Source organism: Taudactylus pleione, unplaced genomic scaffold (assembly GCF_031769625.1).
Source record: "Taudactylus pleione unplaced genomic scaffold, aTauple2 ptg002101l, whole genome shotgun sequence".
Lineage (NCBI taxonomy): Eukaryota > Metazoa > Chordata > Amphibia > Anura > Myobatrachidae > Taudactylus > Taudactylus pleione.
In genome coordinates this window covers 40163-59729 of record NW_028286495.1, presented here as the reverse complement: position 1 = coordinate 59729, position 19567 = coordinate 40163, and the positions used below count along the sequence as shown (strand labels likewise).

Below are 19567 nucleotides of genomic sequence, written 5' to 3'. Positions count from 1 at the left end.
CTAAGCTCCAAAGATGTTACTTTAAGCACAAACTCGCTCTACAGCTAGTACTCCATTTGTGCTTCTTGGGATATATACATATAGTAAAATGGGGTATACAATGTCTTGTTAAATGCACAGAGCTCTTTACAGGTGGACGTGGCACTTACTGCAGCTGACACTATCTGGGCAGAAATCCCTTTCAGCAGACTATGGCGCATCACAGAACCATGGCGGGAGAAGGCGTCCGCGAGCCGCTTCTTCCTGATAACGAGCCCATGTAAGGAGAGCGGTCAGATCCAGTGCATATATTATTCACATAACTATATTTTATTTTATTTACATCCATGAAACTCTATAAATTGTAAGCTTGCGAGCAGGACCCTCCGACCACTTGGTCTGTCTGTTATTACCCAGTTGTGTTTTATTACTGTTTGTTCCCAAATGCAAACTAATAAGCTGTCCATATAGAAGTTACTGATAATAACGGAAGTGTATTGCTGTATCCGAGTGAAAATGTATTTCCTGAGCTGTTTGCATTATTTGGGAAAGAAGAGGGAATATTCTTTCCTTATTCACTATGCCTGATACGTGGCGTCAGAAGGTGTTAGGTTGGGGAAAGCCAAGATATAATTTTGTTCCAACACCCCTAAATTGCCAAATCGCCCGACTGAATTCTTTATTGTGCCTCAAAGTTAATGTAGAGTTTCCCCACGGGCCGATTCCATAATTCGGATACAATTAAGACTTTTCTGTACTGTAATATCTTTTCTCTGCTGTGGCTCCCCCCTCCCCCCACCGCCATTGGCTCAGCCTCCCGACAACAGAGGGTCTTCTTCAAATACAACATTAAAACATAATTGGCGGTCGTTACGTTTAATGGCAGAGAGTTGTATTCCTGGGATAGCTGAATTACTGCGATAACCTGTGGAGACTGACGCATCTCTGTAATGTTAGGGCTTGTTGCACCCCCCTCCCAACCGTTTTGATAAACCTGGTTCCAAGCAACAATTTGTACGAATACCTTTTGTGTGCCCGGTCACCACTGTCAGAGCTGGCCAAGGACGAGGTGTCGCAGGAGTGGGTGTCAATGGTCTCTACGTTCAGAAGAGCAGGATCCTCGGGTATAAATGGTTCATCCTCATCATCCGTCTGGAGCAAAAGTGACAAGTGTCATAATGGAAGTAGTCCCGGGTACAATGGATATAAATTGTCAATTCAGGAAGAATATGAAATATTGATGGATAAATATTGCAAAGTTAAAGCAGAACTTATAGATAGAAGTGACGTTTATAATAATCTAATTGGAAATGTACATTAACTGTATCATCCTTGTTTATATTCATCTCTCAAGGTTATACAAATGCTGACTTATTACGAGTAATAGGAAATTAAAATAAACATTACCTACAATATTCATATTTATTTTGTTCCTAAAATGTTCAAGGACAACTTATTCCACGGACATTTTATGAGGATGCAAAACTAAAACACAACCGTAGACTGTGATATTAATCACTACAACATGGTCATAGATTTGCAGAAACATTTGGATTTCAAATGAGTAAACACGGAACAATCATTTGTATATACAGATTTGCTCTATACAAGAGACCTGTATTTATCATAAGGCCTGATTCAGCGCTCGCAAGCGGGTCGATGGTGGGGTACTGCGCACGCCGCGCGCATGTGCAAGCCCTGGAGCGAGAAATAAATTCTCTCGCTCCGGGACTCACTACAACAGGGGCGGCTGTCGATGTTGACAGATGTCGACAGCTCGCCCCGTTTTGTAGGCGGGGAGGGGGGATGGCTACACAAACGGAGGCGTTCCCGAAGGAACACCTGCCGTTTGTGGGAGGCAGCACTGACATCACCAGTGATGTCAGTGGAGAGCTTCCGGCCCTGTTAGAGCAGGAAGCTCTCTGGGGCTGGCGACGGACGAGACCCTACCACAAGGGTCTTGTCGCAAGCCCCGATGGTCGCGACCAGCACCTGGCCACTCGCAAAAGCTGTGGGTGGTCATCCACAGCTTAGCGAGCGGCCAGGAGGCCGCAACGACAAAAGAAAAACGCCCTGATTCAGAGTGAGCACTCTTAAAGAGCGTCCGGCTCTGAATCAGGCCCATAATCTTTTACTTAGAAAGAGTTGCCCATTGATGGGTTCACGATACAAACATATTACCTGCAAAGATGTGCCAAAGATGGCAAGATGTCCCTGACCATAAGAGCTTACAATCTAAAAGGAGGTTAACGTTAGTATGCCAGGTGTATAATGTAAATCTATCATTGCCTTAGTCTCGTTGCAGCAATGGGTCCGATTAGTATGGAAACCCGATGGTCAGTCTGAGTAACCTCAGGGTCGACTGTATCGTAGAGGATCCGACGCTGCATCTTAGGACACAGCACCCAGATCTGTGATGCAGTTAGGAGTCACCTATTTACACCAGACGCCTCCTGCTGCTGCGCTAGCATACTAGCTGTATGGTATTACAGCGCCGCTTTCCTCAGACCGCAAGAAGCCAGCGGGACTCACCTCATTCAGGATGCTCTCCAGTGTTGGCGGAGTGTCCACTTGGGGAATGTCAAACTCTTTATCATCAATCTAAAACAAGATGGCAAAAAAAAAAAAAAGATGATGATTTTCCCACTCATGATATAATAAATGAGGAAAGGCGCACAGCAATCATCTCCAAGGCGCACACACAAATACGTCTTTTAGAAAACGGAGCAAATGTAGCAGCAAATTGCGACATTTTCAGGTTATGTGTTACAAGTCTCCCAGCAGGCGGGACAGCTCAGTCTGCTGTACAGCGACACCAAAGCCTGCCCTTGTCCTACCTTTATATCCAGCTTATTATCTAATGGCAGAGTGCTGTGACTGTATAGCATACGGAGGACATGGCGCTGTATGATATAAGAGTGCTGTGACTGTATATCATACGGAGGACATGGCGCTGTATGATATAAGAGTGCTGTGACTATGTAGCATACGGAGGACATGGTGCTGTATGAAATAAGAGTGCTGTGACTGTATAGCATACGGAGGACATGGTGCTGCATGAAATAAGAGTGCTGTGACTGTATAGCATACGGAGGACATGGCGCTGTATGATATAAGAGTGCTGTGACTGTATATCATACGGAGGACATGGACGATGTATGATAGAGTGCTGTGACAGTATAGCATACGGAGGACATGGCGATGTATGATATAAGAGTGCTGTGACTGTATAGCATACGGAGGACATGGCGCTGTAGGATATAAGAGTGCTGTGACTGTATAGCATACGGAGGACATGGCGCTGTATGATATAAGAGTGCTATGACTGTATAGCATACGGAGGACATGGCGCTGTATGATATAAGAGTGCTGTGACTATGTAGCATACGGAGGACATGGTGCTGTATGAAATAAGAGTGCTGTGACTGTATAGCATACGGAGGACATGGTGCTGCATGAAATAAGAGTGCTGTGACTGTATAGCATACGGAGGACATGGCGCTGTATGATATAAGAGTGCTATGACTGTATAGCATACGGAGGACATGGCGCTGTATGATATAAGAGTGCTGTGACTGTATAGCATACGGAGGACATGGTGCTGTATGATACAAGAGTGCTGTGACTGTATAGCATACTGAGGACATGGCGCTGTATGATATAAGAGTGCTGTGACTATGTAGCATATGGAGGACATGGCGCTGTATGATATAAGAGTGCTGTGACTGTATAGCATACGGAGGATATGGCGCTGTATGATATAAGAGTGCTGTGACTGTATAGCATACGGAGGACATGGCGCTGTCTGATATAAGAGTGCTGTGACTGTATAGCATACGGAGGACATGGCGCTGTATGATATAAGAGTGCTGTGACTGTATAGCATACGGAGGACATGGCGCTGTATGATATAAGAGTGCTGTGACTGTATAGCATACGGAGGACATGGTGATGTATGATATAAGAGTGCTGTGACTGTATAGCATACGGAGGACATGGTGATGTATGATATAAGAGTGCTGTGACTGTATAGCATACGGAGGACATGGCGCTGTATGATATAAGAGTGCTGTGACTGTATAGCATACGGAGGACATGGTGATGTAGGATATAAGAGTGCTGTGACTGTATAGCATACGGAGGACATGGTGATGTATGATATAAGAGTGCTGTGACTGTATAGCATACGGAGGACATGGTGATGTATGATATAAGAGTGCTGTGACTGTATAGCATACGGAGGACATGGCGCTGTATGATATAAGAGTGCTGTGACTGTATAGCATACGGAGGACATGGCGCTGTATGATATAAGAGTGCTGTGACTGTATAGCATACGGAGGACATGGCGCTGTATGATATATGAGTGCTGTGACTGTATAGCATACGGAGGACATGGCGCTGTATGATATAAGAGTGCTGTGACTGTATAGCATACGGAGGACATGGAGCTGTATGATATAAGAGTGCTGTGACTGTATAGCATACGGAGGACATGGCGCTGTATGATATAAGAGTGCTGTGACTGTATAGCATACGGAGGACATGGAGCTGTATGATATAAGAGTGCTGTGACTGTATAGCATACGGAGGACATGGCGCTGTATAATATAAGAGTGCTGTGACTGTATAGCATACGGAGGACATGGCGATATATGATATGAGTGCTGTGACTGTATAGCATACGGAGGACATGGCGCTGTATGATATAAGAGTGCTGTGACTGTATAGCATACGGAGGACATGGCGCTGTATGATATAAGAGTGCTGTGACTGTATAGCATACGGAGGACATGGCGCTGTATGATATAAGAGTGCTGTGACTGTATAGCATACGGAGGACATGGCGCTGTAGGATATAAGAGTGCTGTGACTGTATAGCATACGGAGGACATGGCGCTGTATGATATAAGAGTGCTGTGACTGTATAGCATACGGAGGACATGGCGATATATGATATAAGAGTGCTGTGACTGTATAGCATACGGAGGACATGGCGCTGTATGATATAAGAGTGCTGTGACTGTATATCATACGGAGGACATGGCGATGTATGAAATAAGAGTGCTGTGACTGTATAGCATACGGAGGACATGGCAATATATGATATAAGAGTGCTGTGACTGTATAGCATACGGAGGACATGGCGCTGTAGGATATAAGAGTGCTGTGACTGTATAGCATATGGAGGACATGGCGCTGTATGATATAAGAGTGCTGTGACTGTATAGCATACTGAGGACATGGCGCTGTATGATATAAGAGTGCTGTGACTGTATAGCATACGGAGGACATGGCGCTGTATGATATAAGAGTGCTGTGACTGTATAGCATACGGAGGACATGGCGCTGTATGATATAAGAGTGCTGTGACTGTATAGCATACTGAGGACATGGCTCTGTATGATATAAGAGTGCTGTGACTGTATAGCATATGGAGGACATGGCGCTGTATGATATAAGAGTGCTGTGACTGTATAGCATACGGAGGACATGGCGCTGTCTGATATAAGAGTGCTGTGACTGTATAGCATACGGAGGACATGGCGCTGTATGATATAAGAGTGCTGTGACTGTATATCATACGGAGGACATGGCACTGAACGACATATCCAATTGCAGTGACTGTATAGCAAACTGTGGGCCTGATTCAGACCCTGTCGCTATGAGCATACGCTCGCTAGATGCGTATGCAAATTTGTCAAAAGTGACGACACTCGCCAAGGCATAAGCACGTCCACCATGTCCTAGCGATCGGCCACTTTGTGTGAGCGTACGCCCAATCGCACAGGCATAGCCGCAAACCAGCAACACATCATCTTCAGGAAGTGTAGTAAAACATTGGTACATCGAGCACCATCGGATGCTAACGCAGTGCTTGAGGTAGCCTTACCCTACCGCAAGCACTGCGAGGGAATCAGTGTAAAAAAAAGGCAAGTAACGTGTACTATGACGCTGCCTGTTAATTATTAATTATCTAAAACGGCGTTAGAACACTCAGGCACGCCTGCGTTCGCAAATCCAACCCACCTTTTTTTACTGGACTACCCCGTCACCACCCACAAAACGGCCTCTCCTGTCACTCACTCTGCTGGGCTGGGCGAGCGAGCGGTCAATGAACGCATTGTGTAGTTCGCACACGCACACTGCGATGCATACGCATGCGCAAATTAGCAAACATCGGCAATAGCGAACACATTCCAGATACCGTCCGGGTCTGAATCAGGCCCTGTGGCCATGGCACTGTACGATATAGGAGTGCTGAGACTGTATTGGTGCATACACACGGTAAGATGTGTCAGATGAACGATGAACGATTTTACCAACGATTTGAACGATGGAACGATTTCTGACTGCATTAAAATGAATGGAATCGTCCAAATCTGACTGCAAACACATCAGATGTCAGATATCGTTATCTGACGATCGGGAACGTGCATCGTTCATCGTTGAAGGCTCACGTCAGATTTTCTGTCAGATATGATCTGACAGAAAACCTGACCGTGTGTATGCACCATATAGCATACTGGGGCCACAATATAAATTATATATTAATTTGCTGTATAAATATATATGTGATGTAGCGGATAGAGGGGGCGGACAGAGTATGTGGGGGGGAGCAGACTGAGGTGACCTATAACAGCTCTGGAAAGACAGCACTATTAGTAATTATAAAGAGTTGCTTTTCTACACTCTGTGTTAGGCAGGAAACCAGCAAGATGCACAAAAACATATTTTACCTCACGGTAAATGAAACCTCTGTACGGGTGTGAGACAAGTTAAGATTTATGTTTTATCTCCACTCAGTGCTTCGCGAGATGAAACTGTTTTTAGCACCTTCCTCAGGTTTCCTGCCTAGCGCTAGGTCTGACGCTTTGCGACATGCGTTTTGATTTTTACGCCTGTAAGTGAGCAGCTCGCCTCAGCGCAATCCCTCCTACATGCTTTACACTGACCGAAGAGTCCTGTGACAGGAGTCATTTATTAACAGTAGCACAGCATGGACACCGCCCTTCCAACTAAAGTATATTTACTTCATACAGCTCCCTCTTTTTCTTCCTATACACATTTATACATTAATCCTCCTTCCGTGTAATATACGTGTCTGTTTATTAACGTTTCATTACTAACAGTTACTTACATAGCGCACGCAGGCTATGCGGCACTTTTCACAGATTATTTTACTTCAGGCATGGCCGACCTGTGGCTCTACAGCAGTTGTGAAACTACAAGTCCCAGGTTTCCTTGCCACAGTTTTAAAATTCTCTAACAGCAAAACTGTGGCAGGGCATTCTGGGTCTAGTTTCACAACACCTAGAAAGCTACAGGTTGGCCAGGCCTGTTTTAGTCATTCACATCAGTCCCTGCCCCCAATGAAGCTTACACTCCATATTTTCCTGTCATATGAACACACATATACACACCAGGGTTAAGCTAGCAACTAGAAGTGTGCGAGGAAACCGGGGAATCCGGGAACAACCCACGCACACATGGGGAGGACATACAAACTCTACACAGATAAGGCCTTGGTCAGGACTTGAACTCAGCACCTCAGAGCTGTGAGGCAGTAATGTTTTCTACCGATTTCTCTGTATGTACATATTTTAGCTGTAAAGTCCATGCAGTTTTTACCAGTTCCTGCTTGGAATCCAAGTCCTTGTCCACATCCAGGTAGCCTGTATGACTCTGGGATTTATTCAACTCATCGTCTACGTTCCCAGGTAATGCGGTGGCGTCACTGGTGGTTCTTCCTGAATCCCAGCCCTTGGTGCCAAGATCATCCTCTCCGGGGTCCGACTCCACTGCGAACAAAGGGGAGATTTCAGAATAGAACCGGACTGATCAGCTTTATCATTGCTATTTCCGCATCCCTTATCCTGCTCGCCGTCACCATTTTGTTAGTCCTCTGAGAAGTGGTCAGTAATCGGATGAGACAGTAATTGCATGGGTACCAGGCACGTGACCTAGTATGCCAGTCATGGGGATATTACCACTAATTGTGTCTTTATTTTTTACTTATTGGTAGGCGCCAACAACCATTCGACTCAAAAACCTATTCCAAGCAAAAAAGAGCAAGTAACGGTACCCATACATCTGCGACGGACCATCGCGATGTAGTAATGGAGGCGGAAACGCATACATCTGAGACAGATTGCCGCAACCCTGCAGGATCGCAGAAATCCAACATGTTGGATTTCACCGATATGACAATCGCGATCAAAAAATTATCGCGATTCACAAATTGGAGAAATCTAACACGTGAAATTTCAGCGATCCTGCGACGGATCGCTGAACATAAATGGTCCCCGGTCGGCATTTACGACCGGTGGAACGGCGTTTCCGCCTCCATCCGTCGCAGATGTATGGGTACCTTTACTTTACACTTGGTAAGACCATGCTGCACCGCAGGTGGGGCAGGTGTAAAATGTGCAGAGATAATTATATATGAGAGGGGTGTGTCCAAACTCAAACCTAAATTGCAGTGTAAAAATAAAAGCCTTCTGGCATTTGGTGGCTACATGCAAAAGCAGCCAGTATTTACCCTGCATAAATTTGCCCCCCTTGCAGGCCCGCCCCATTAAGGCCCCCATACATCAGCAATCGATTGTGTATAAAAATCTTTTCCTTTTTCAATCGATTGCAGAATTGCCACAATCGATTGAAAAAGGGAAAGATTTTTATACACAATCGATTGCAAATTCCAGAATTGCTGCAATCAATTGCTGATGTATGGGGGCCTTTAGGTACAAAATGTTCTGCTTCCTGTCTTCCCACCTAATTTATGATTGCAGCCATCTGTGTTGAAAAACACTTCACATCAATTACTGAGCTCAACAATTGTGGCAATTCTGCAATCGATTGAAAAAGGGAAAGATTATTATACACAAATCGATTGCAAATTGCACGATTGCCGCAATCAATCTCTGATGTATGGGAGCCTTTAGGGGGGTATTCAATTTGGCTGTGAAAAGCATAATTTATCGCCGATTACGTCATTTTGGCCTATTTCAGTTATCCCCGTATTCAATTTCGGTGCGAAAAGTCTTTGTAAAAAATCGGGGATAACTTTTCACCCTGTTTTTTTACATGGCGAAAAGAAGTGCAGAATTGGGGTTTAGGGGTGCAGGCTTAAAAAGAAAGTAGCCTGCACCCCTGTACCCTAAAATTTATTTTGTGTCAAAAAAAATAAAAAAAATCGGGACACCCAAAAAAAATAACTTTCTTTTTGGGGGTGAAAAAAAAAATAAAAAATTAGGGAACAAACTTCTAAAATAACCAAAATTATTCCAGAGGGGTTCCCATATATGCGGCAGGTGTTTTATTTCATTGCGGGGAGTAGCGGCAGGTGCATTTTTGAAGAATTTTAAAAAATCATTTTAGGAACTTAAAAATATGCTTGCCCCCATTTTCATGCACCCCAAATTTGATAGGTTTTTTTTTTTTTGGGGGGGGGGGAATAACTATGCCTAAGTGCTATTCATCACCTTCTTCCAGGCGCATTTATGCACCTGCCGCGGCTATTTAAAAACCTGACTTCTCTTTACCAGGCAAAAACAGGGGTACCCATAGTGCTCCCCCATGTCTGGACATCTTTAGGAGGGTCCCAGGAACATCTAATTTTCTCGATACTTACCTTTCCGCCGGGTCCCGTTTTCGCCGATTCCTAATTGAACACAGGGATAAAGCAGACACACGCCCGATACTTTATCCCCATCAAAACCTCCAATGTGGAGCGAAAAGTCCAGCACGGACTATTCGCTCCAAATTGAATACCCCTCTCAGTGTCTGTAATCATAAATGAGGTAGGAAGTCCAGGAGCGGAGCATTTTGTGCCTGATGTCCCCCCCGGGAGACTTGTGAGTCTGGGTGGTATGTCCCCGGTCACCAATTCAAGGATGCTTTAAGGAAAAGCGAGATGTTTTGGAGCTGTATAGAGGTGCGGCCATTTTGGAGTAGATGTTGACATGACCCATTTTAGAGGTGTTTAAGTTGGGAGATGTTTTAGGAGTGGTCCTTTTACATACCACACGAGTCGTTCTATACCCTACCCTTTATAGACTACACACACAATAGAGCAACACCCGCAATTCACACAAAAGGTTTTTCTCACCTGCCCTGAAATATACACTATGCTAATAGTTTTGCTGCTGCTGCTGTCCCGGTGATGAGTTTCAGGGTCAGAGTTATGGTCTGATTTCTATACCTAATTTACACATGAACCAACCAATTCATCAGTGCAAAGCAAGATTCAGTTCTGCAGTATGTAGAATCGTATAACAATTGTCAGACACTAATTCTACTAAAATAAAAACAACGTTCCCTCTAATGTCATTAAGTGTCGGCATTATTGCGCCGTCCCAGAAAATGAAATAACGGAGAACATAGAGACGCAGTTACAAAGCCATTAGTGCGCAGGGTCAGTAGAAAAGGAATAGTGAACCAGTTTTACCGGCAAAAAAACCCCCACCAATGAAAATATACATTGAAGTCTTTATTTTTTACTGCTTCCACTCACACTGGTAACTGTGGCCCTGATTCAGAGCCGGACGCTCTGACAGAGCGCTCGCTCTGAATCAGGGCCGTCCCTCTTACTTTTTGGAGCGGCCTCCTGGCCGCTCGCATAGCTGTGGGTGACCAATCACCATCAACAGCTGTCAATCACCATCGACAGCACACCCCCTCTGGTGCGAGACCCATAACGACGGCTTGGGCGTCATTATTCGGGTCTTGCGCATGCGCACGACAGAGCCGCCTCCGTCGTGCGCATGCGCACTTGGGCAACATCGACGCGCTTGCGTGCGGGTCTGAATCAGGCCCTGTATCCCAATAACTTCTGATAAGATCGCCCTTATTTACATTTATTTTGGCCAAACTTTTTAAACAAGACTTTTTTTTTTTTCCCTTCACAAAAGACAATTTGGAGGGGGGATGGGAATCAGTTCATCAGCGTTGAAGCAGTGTTCTGTTCCGTACCGACACATTGCGTCCAAAGGCATCGCAAGTTTTCCCTCCAACCCCATAGAGGTGCGCAGGGAAACTTGTGATCCCAGCACAACTGTAATGTTGGCCATACACTAGCGCGATTTTGGGCCAATTGCACGATATTAAACGCGTCGTACGATGAATTTGCGTGGAAATTGTGTAGTATTTAGGTAGGAATACGATCCGATGCGCGCTCCCGCCGCTGTTAAATCGTATCGTATGATCAGATGTGCAGCCCATATTATCTATCGTAATCGTATGCAGATCGTGCCGTTTATCTGTGCATGCGATGCATCGTGCGTCCGACTGTCCGAGTGCCGTCATTTCAGTGACATTTTCCCGATGAGCGCATGTTTTAAGTGAGGCACACGATCGATCGTATCGTGAGATCGGATATACATCGTGTGTCCAAAGCACCAAATCGTGCGGCCGGGACTGCCAGGCAGTTCAAGAGAAATCGTATTCTGAATCACATCTTATGCTGGTCGTATCAGTGTATGGCCAGCATAAGTGGCCGATATGTGCGCAGCTGTTGCAGCCAATCAGATGGAAGAAAAGTTACTGGTAGATTCTGGACAGATGCTGCACGGACTCAATTCTCGATTTTAGAAACTAGAGAACACTATACAGGTGACATTGCCCGCTTGCACTTTGCCACTTTTTGATATATTTAAGCTATGGGATGTATTATACTCCTTTTTAAGCAGTTGGTTTTCATCGCAGGCTGAATGTATGGACACTAATTATTTCTACTGCCTTACTAATTTACCAAGTACCCTGCTAAGTGTGCAAATAGTTACCGTGTGCCCCACTGACGGTAAACCGCTATGTTACAGAGAGTAAAGGTGCCCACACACTGGACGATTTTAGGCACGATTTGCGAGAAAACAACGCGTTGGAACGCTATATATCGTTTAAAAATGTGCAGCTTCCAGGAACGATAACGATCCGATGCTCAGTCCTGCGGGTCGTTTGTCGTATCTTCAAATTTGGTCTAGTGCAGGTAAGATCTGGCGGTCTCCTTAAAGATGCTCTACAAGTCATTAAGGATGGAATCGGTATGATCCCGACAGCAGCAGCCCGGCAGAGGTGAAAATCCCGATCGTCCTTTTTGGTAAGTATGGCTAACCTAATCCCCCCTCCCCTAACCCTTATCCTCCCTTCCCCGCAGCCTAACCCCAAGTCTCCCGGGGGGGGGGGGTGCCTAACCCTAACCCCCCCTTCCCCTAGCCTAACCCCAAGTCCACCCCAGGAGCCCCTAACCAAACCCTCCCCCCCTGCGGCTGTCCGCGCCTGGCACCCGGCTTACCTTCGATCGGTATGCCGAGTGTCGGGCTCCCAATGTAGGTCTCATGACAGGCGTCGGGATTTCGACGCCTGTCATTAGTACCTTGCCGGGATTAGACAGTCAAGAAGCCGGCGGTCGGGATTTCGTCCATCGGCTTCCCTTAAGGATGCACGCTAGTCACATTGCACAGATTAGCAATATATCGCCTGTCCAGGAGGGCCGGTGAGTTGCCTGGGAAGTTCAAAGGAAATGGTTGACAACATCCCATCTTTTGCGAGTCGTCCAGTGTGTGGGCACCTTACGCCTGCGAGCAGGACCCTGCCATCTCTCGGACAGTCTATTACCCAGTCTCATCTTAGTACTGTTTTGTTCCCAATTGTAAAGGAACAGAATTTGCTGTCGCAATATGAATAAATGTCCATAAATAAACATGATTAACCTTTCACAGGTAGTCTGTGGGCGGGATGATGGGCACTGTGTGACAAATATGTGAGGAATAGGTCCATCATTTTCATTATTATCCTTTATAAATGGCTAAAATATACTGAAATCAATACAGGAACATAAGCTAAGACACAAAAACCTTGCTTGCTACAGGTTTACACATATTAGAACAATTAGCAACTAGAAGGAATCAAGGACGACTCTTTTTTGGCGCACGCCTTAGAGAAAAATTATTGTGTGTTAAAATATAACTTTTATGAAATCTATTAAAACTGGATTAGACATCTGTGCGTCTTGCACAATATAACAAAACATGAAAAAGCATAGAAGAAAATTATTTTATATACATTAAATATTTATGTTGACCGATATTCTGTACTTATATTAATAATCTGTTGAGAAAAGGGGAAAACTGCACTAGTACTTCAATTGATGCAACTGGGTTTAATCCGTGATCAGGGGCTGATCTAGGAGTATCCTCCCATTGATAGTCATAACTAAGGGGCTAATTCAGCAAGTGTGATGCTGAACGCAGATTCCCTGGTATATAACCTGTGCAGTTTATTATTACAGAAAACACCCTAGTCTTACAAATTCATCTCAGCAGTAGTTGTGATTGGTCAGAGCGGTCGCAAGTATAACATCATAGATTGGATCCCAAACAACAGTTCACATATAGAACAGTATTGCTTCAAAACGTAAAAATGTTTGCATCTGTGGCCACGTATACCAAACAGGATGTATTGTGAATACATATAATACAGGTTGAGTGTCCCATATCCAAATATTCCGAAATATTCCGAAATACGGAATTTTTTGGGCTTGACTGAGAAACTGAAACCTTTGATTTTTGATGGTTCAATGTACACAAACTTTGTCTAAGGCACAAATTACTACAAATATTGTATAAAATTACCTTCAGGCTGTGTGTATAGGGTGTATATGAAACATACCTGAATTTTATGTATGTACACAAACTTTGTTTGAACCACAAAATTATTGAAAATATTGTATAAAATGGCCTGCAGGCTGTGTGTATAAGGTGTATATAATGACCTGCAGGCTGTGTGTATAAGGTGTATATAATGACCTGCAGGCTGTGTGTATAAGGTGTATATAATACATAAATGCATTCTGTGTGTATATTTGGGTCCCATTCCCAAAATATTTCATTATGATATGCAGATATTCCAAAATACGGAATATTCCGTTATCCAAAATAGCCCTGGTCCCAAGCATTTTGGATATCGGAGACTCAACCTGTAATAAGTTAAGACACATAGGCCCCCATTTACTAACGAGTTTTATCACCATGATAAATATCACTGTGTATGATAAATGGTGCGCCAGCCAATCAGCTCCCAACTGTCAACTGTTTGAAAAATGACCGCTGATTGGCTGGAGCACCTATTATCATACACGGTGACATGTATCACTCGTTTTGGTGATAAAACTAGTTAGTAAATGGGGGCCATATTCGTGCTACTGGTTTACACATATTGGGGATGATTCAGAATTGCGCGCATGGCCGCTTTGTGGGCGCATCTTGTGACTGCCAGCATTGTGCAAGAACAAACGCATTGTGAGCAGGACCCTCTTATATCCCTTTTACACCAGAACTAAAACCCGGGTTATTGTTGGGTCTACCCGGGTCGCAGCTCAGTGTAAAAGGGTCCCTGAAAAATAACCCAGGTCAAGTGACCTGGCAATCCAACCCAGGTAGCTACCAAGGTCGGACCTAGGATGGACCTGGGTAATGGTGCAGTGTAAACGGTGCAACCCGGGTTATCCGATCTGGGTCATGCCTAAAATGAGCTGATTGGTGGTTGTGGAGCAGTCACCTCCCACTTTTTATGACCTCACAAGTTTAGCAGGGCAGACCCGGGTTCAGTGTGAACGGGGCTAACCTGGGAATAACCCAGATCGATGGTGCTGTGTAAGCGGTGTCTGACCTGGGTTGGAACTAAGGGGGTCATTCAGACCTACTCGCAAGTGGCAGTACGCTCGCAAGTGGGTCGATGTTCCCCACTGCGCATGCGCACGACGGAGGGAGCTCCGTCGTGCGCATGCGCGAGACCCGGCGAGCAACGGGGAATCCGTCGCTCGGAGTCTCGCACTAAAGGGGGCGTGCTGTCGATGGTGACTGACAGCACGCCCCCTTTGGTAGGCGTGCCTGCCAGACGGAGGCGTTCCCATGGGAACGCCTACCGTCTGAAGCCGGCCCCACTGACATCACTAGTGATGTCAGTGGGAATGATTTTGGCTCTGATAGAGCCAAAATCACTCCAGGGCTTGTGGCTGAGAAACCCGACCGCAGGGTTTCACTCGCAAGTCCGATGGTCAAGACCATCGCGACCATCTTTTTAAACGCTCGTATATGCTGTGGGTGGTCACCCACAGCTATACGAGCGTCCAGGAGGACGCTCCATTTTAATGGAGGAGGGCCCTGATTCAGAGCGAGCGCTCTGGTCAGAGCGTCCGGCTCTGAATCAGGGCCTATGTCTGAAAACCCAGGTCGGACCCGAGTTTTTGGTGGAAAAGAGGTATTATACTGCTTTTACACCTAAATCCCAGGACTGACCCAGGATTTTGAACACGGGTCCATCCCAGGTCGACCCAGCTTCAGACATCATATACACGGTGCTTCGTTATTTATTTTGGAGCAGTTTCTAAAAAGGCCCAACCCGGGTCAACACGGCAATAATCCAGGTTTTTCGCTCTGGTGTAAAAGGGGTATTACCTCTATGGGGGGAATTCAAATAGCCGTGGTAACTTACTGTGGCTATTTGATACCCCGGGGACTATTCAATTTGCCCCGAAACCTGCAGTCATTGGGGATTGTTTTTCAACTGCCTGATCCTTAGCGCGATCGCAGCTGAAAAAAAAACACATAGAATCTGTGTAAAAGGTCCCGGATCTATTTATTTTCGTCCAAAAATAGATCATTTTTCGGGCGCAATAAACGGGGGCTAAGTGAATAGTACAAAAGAAAAAAAAAAAAAAGACAACCTATAAAAGTGAAAAGAAAAAAAAATTGCGAAAAACCTCACGGTTTTCTGTAAACAAAAATAAGTGTTTCAAATAGTGTCATTACCAGCTGTATAAATAAGGCAAATTGGTGATAGAACCGATACTATGCCTCCTTGCTGTTGACAAAACACCCTAAAACATGTTGTTTTAAATATTCAAGTAATAGAGATGTGTGCGGCTCACACCTCACTGAGGCTTTATAAACAGCCCCGTATTAGGATTAGTGGGCGTGGGTATAACCACTGAGGTCAGCTTTCTCTATAGTTTCAGGCTACCTTGATAAAGCGGTGCCTGGGGAATTATCCCAGATCAATGTAGTCTGTGTTTTGGGGACTGTTGTGATTCTATTCTACGTTTAATAAACCCTAGAGGGGTATTCAATATGGGAGCGAAAAGTCTGTGCTGGACTTTTCGCTCCACATCGGAGATTTTTCTGGGATAAAGTATCAGGCGCGTGCCCGCTTTATCCCCGTATTCAATATAAAATCAACGAAGACGGGACCTGTCGAAGTTGGATTTGCGATAAACTACGAAATTTTCCTGGAAAAAATTGTAGGACCCCCCTAAAGCTGTAAAAACATGGGGGATCACTATGGGTAGCCCCGTTTTAGCCTGCAAATGAAAGTCGGGGATTTAAATAGCTGCGACAGGTGCTTTTTTCCCGACATTGAAGAAGTGATGCAGAAGAGCACTTAGGTTATTTTTTTTAAGTGGTCCCATCAAATTTGGGGTACATGAAAATGGGTACTAGCATATTTTTATGTCCCTAAAGTAATTTTTTTTAAATTCTGCAATTGTGCACCTGCCGCTAATAATCTATTCTAGAAAACACCTGCCGCTAATAGCCTATTCTAGAAAACACCTGCCGCATAATTGCAGAATATCCCTGAACCTATTTCCCTATTGTTAAACAATTTAAAAAAAAAAAAAATTTTCACCCCAATTTTTAAATTAAGTTTTTAGGGTGTCCCTATTTTTTTTTTTTTTTTTTTTGACACAGTTATTTTTAAAATGTCATTCCCAGGGGTGCATTTTTTTTAAGCCTGCACCCCTAAACCCCAATTCTGCACTTTTTTTCGACACCTATTCAGTGGTGAAAAATTATCTCCGTTTTTTTTTCAAAGACTTTTCGAACCTGCGAAAAGTCTTTGAAATTGAATACGGTGTAAAACTAAAACCTGCGATAATGACGTCATAGGTGCGAAATTAACGCAAAAACTGAATTTTCGCTCCCTTATTGAATACCCCTATATGTGACTGAATCATAAGAACGGTTTCACTACAAACGTTTATTAACATAATGACCTCACCATGGGGTCCTTCCCTCACACAATGTCAATTATACTACAGGCCGTATTCAATTAGGAGCGAAAAACCGTTATCGGCGAAAACTTTTCGCCGGTGACGTCATTTCGCCAAGCGAAAAGTTTTCACCACATTGTGCAGACTTTTTGCCGGTGCAGAAAGAAAATACAATGGCCCTGATTCAGACCCACTCGCGAGCGGCTGTCCGCTCGCAAGTGGGTCGATGTTCTGCACTGAGCATGCGCACGACGGAGGGAGCTCCGTCGTGCGCATGCGCCAGACGCGACGAGCGAAGGACTTTCCTTCGCTCTTTGTGTCTGATCAAAGGGGGCGTGCTGTCGATGTTGATTGACAGCACGCCCCCTTTGGTGGGCGTGCCAGGGGCGTGCCTCCCTGACGGGGGCGTTCCTAAGGGATAGAGCCAAAATCACTCCGGGCCTTGCGGTTGAAAACCTCAACCGCAGGCTCCGGCTCGCAGTTTCGATGGTCGCGATGGTCAAGACCATCGCGGCCATCAAACTGCACGCTCGTATAGGCTGTGGGTGGTGACCCACAGCTATACGAGCGTCCAGGAGGACGCTCCATAGTTATGGAGGCCGGCCCTCGTTCAGAGCGTGCGCTCTGCTCAGAGCGTACGGCTCTGAATGAGGGCCAATGTAACCAGCGGAAAAGTTTCACCTATGAATAGCAGGCGGAAAAAAGTGCAGAATTGGGGTTTAGGGGTGCAAACCTCCAGAAACCACTCTGCTCCCTAGGGACACTCCCCCCCCCAAAAGGTAAACTGTGTCAAAAAAAGAAAAAAAAAACACTTAAGAACACCTCAAAAGAGTACTTTCATTTTGGGGCAAAAAAGTCCAAAGTTGGGGGACAAACTAAACAACTAGCGAAATAGACTTCTGGGGGGTCCCCAAGTATGCCCCAGGTGTTTTTAAGATTGCAGGTGCTTGCGGCAGGTGGATTTTTAACGTATTTTACAACTTCACATTAGCAACATCAAAATATGCTAGCACCCATTTTTAAGTACCCCAAATTTGCTGGGAGTAATTATTTTCTAAAAAACAAACAAAAAAAAACCTGCTCGATGCTATTCTTCACCACTTGTGTTAATACGCTCATTGGCACCAATTGATACAACTTAAGTACCCCAAATACCTTCATTAGGGATAATCATGGGCATATATAGTGATCCCCAATGTTAGTGCATCTTTTGGGGGGTGTCAGGCTGAGTTACCCATTTTTGACAGGACTTTTCGCCTGATTCAGTTTCGCCGGGTGCCATTTTCGCGTCCTTTCTAATTGAATACGGCGAATAGCGGGAGCGCACCAGATACTTTTCCGCATGCAAAACACGCGAAGTCAGCGAAAAGTCCGGCATGCGAAAAAGTATCGCTGGTGCGAAACTAATTAAATACGGCCCTTAATGTGTATGTTTGACAAATACCTAGCCACCCTCAGCTGGGTGCAAAAATCCATATTTAGGTCCCGATTCTACATCGCACACAAGATTGTAGGTTGCCGCGTCTATTGATTTTTCAGGTACTGCGCAGGCCTCGCTGGCTGCGTACGCATCTTTTCGGATGTACACATAGTCCAGAATCATATGCATCTCGGTCGTTTCTCTCTAGGCGCTAAATGGGAGTTAGTGAGTGGCGATCGTTTTGTGGGTGTGTCACGGGTGTTTTACCACTGATGCAATTCACATCTCCAGCACCGAGTAAGGGTCAGGTGTAGGTGGCATTGATAGGGATGATGGCTGCACTTCTGCACGGAGCAGTGCAAAGACGCGGATGGGCAAATAGGTGCACTGGCATTTCGCTCACATTACGTGTGACCCAGAAACATACTCTTAGGGGGTCGATTTAATTTACGCGCGTCCCGATCTTGCGGACTATTTTATGCAGCCCTATTGGGAGATGCTGTATTTACGGCATAATATTATTTATTTATTAACAGTTGATTAGATGGCGCACACATATTCTGCAGCGCACACATATTCTGAAACTGGAGTATCCAGAGGAAACCCACACAAACATTGGGAGAACATACAAACACCACATAGAGGGGCATAGGTTTCAAAGCTTGATGGGTGATAAAATTGTGAGATATATATCACCAACCAATCAGCTTCTAACTTACATTTTGCAGGCTGTGTTTAAGAAATGATAGTTTGGAGCTGATTGGTTGGTGATATAAATTTCTAAATTTTATTTCACATCAAGCTTTGATACATATGCCCCAGAGTCTTGGTGGGAATCGACCCCAAAACCAACCCCAGAGCTGTCTGCAGACATTCTGTCCATCGCCAGGTGTGTGCAGGCAGTCGGAAGACCGCCCGTATACACACAGCGGCAGCCACGTGGAGGGGGGGGGGGGGGGGGGGGAGTCGGGACACGCCCCCGCCTTCCTGGACACGTCCCTGACACGCCCCCTGGCTGCCGGGACCTGCAGACAGACACAGATGATGGTTGTTCAGTGTGTACGAACAACCATCATCTGCAGATATATCTGTATAGTGTGTACCCACCATAGTCACATGGC

The 19567-nt window shown here is 45.2% G+C and overlaps 1 protein-coding gene across 1 annotated transcript in view; it reads right to left on the bottom strand.

The window, feature by feature from the left end:
* The window catches only part of VPS8 (VPS8 subunit of CORVET complex), a gene marked incomplete at its 3' end in the record, with an annotated part of 119498 nt that overhangs the window by 97032 nt on the left and 2899 nt on the right, over positions 1–19567 (bottom strand). Inside the window, exons 2-5 of the mRNA XM_088465654.1 lie at positions 7612–7781; positions 2512–2580; positions 1004–1131; positions 150–243 (exon numbers count right to left, since the gene is read on the bottom strand). Of these exons, the coding sequence (XP_088321780.1) occupies positions 150–243; positions 1004–1131; positions 2512–2580; positions 7612–7781 (461 nt within the window). The remainder of the gene's footprint in view (positions 1–149; positions 244–1003; positions 1132–2511; positions 2581–7611; positions 7782–19567) is intronic.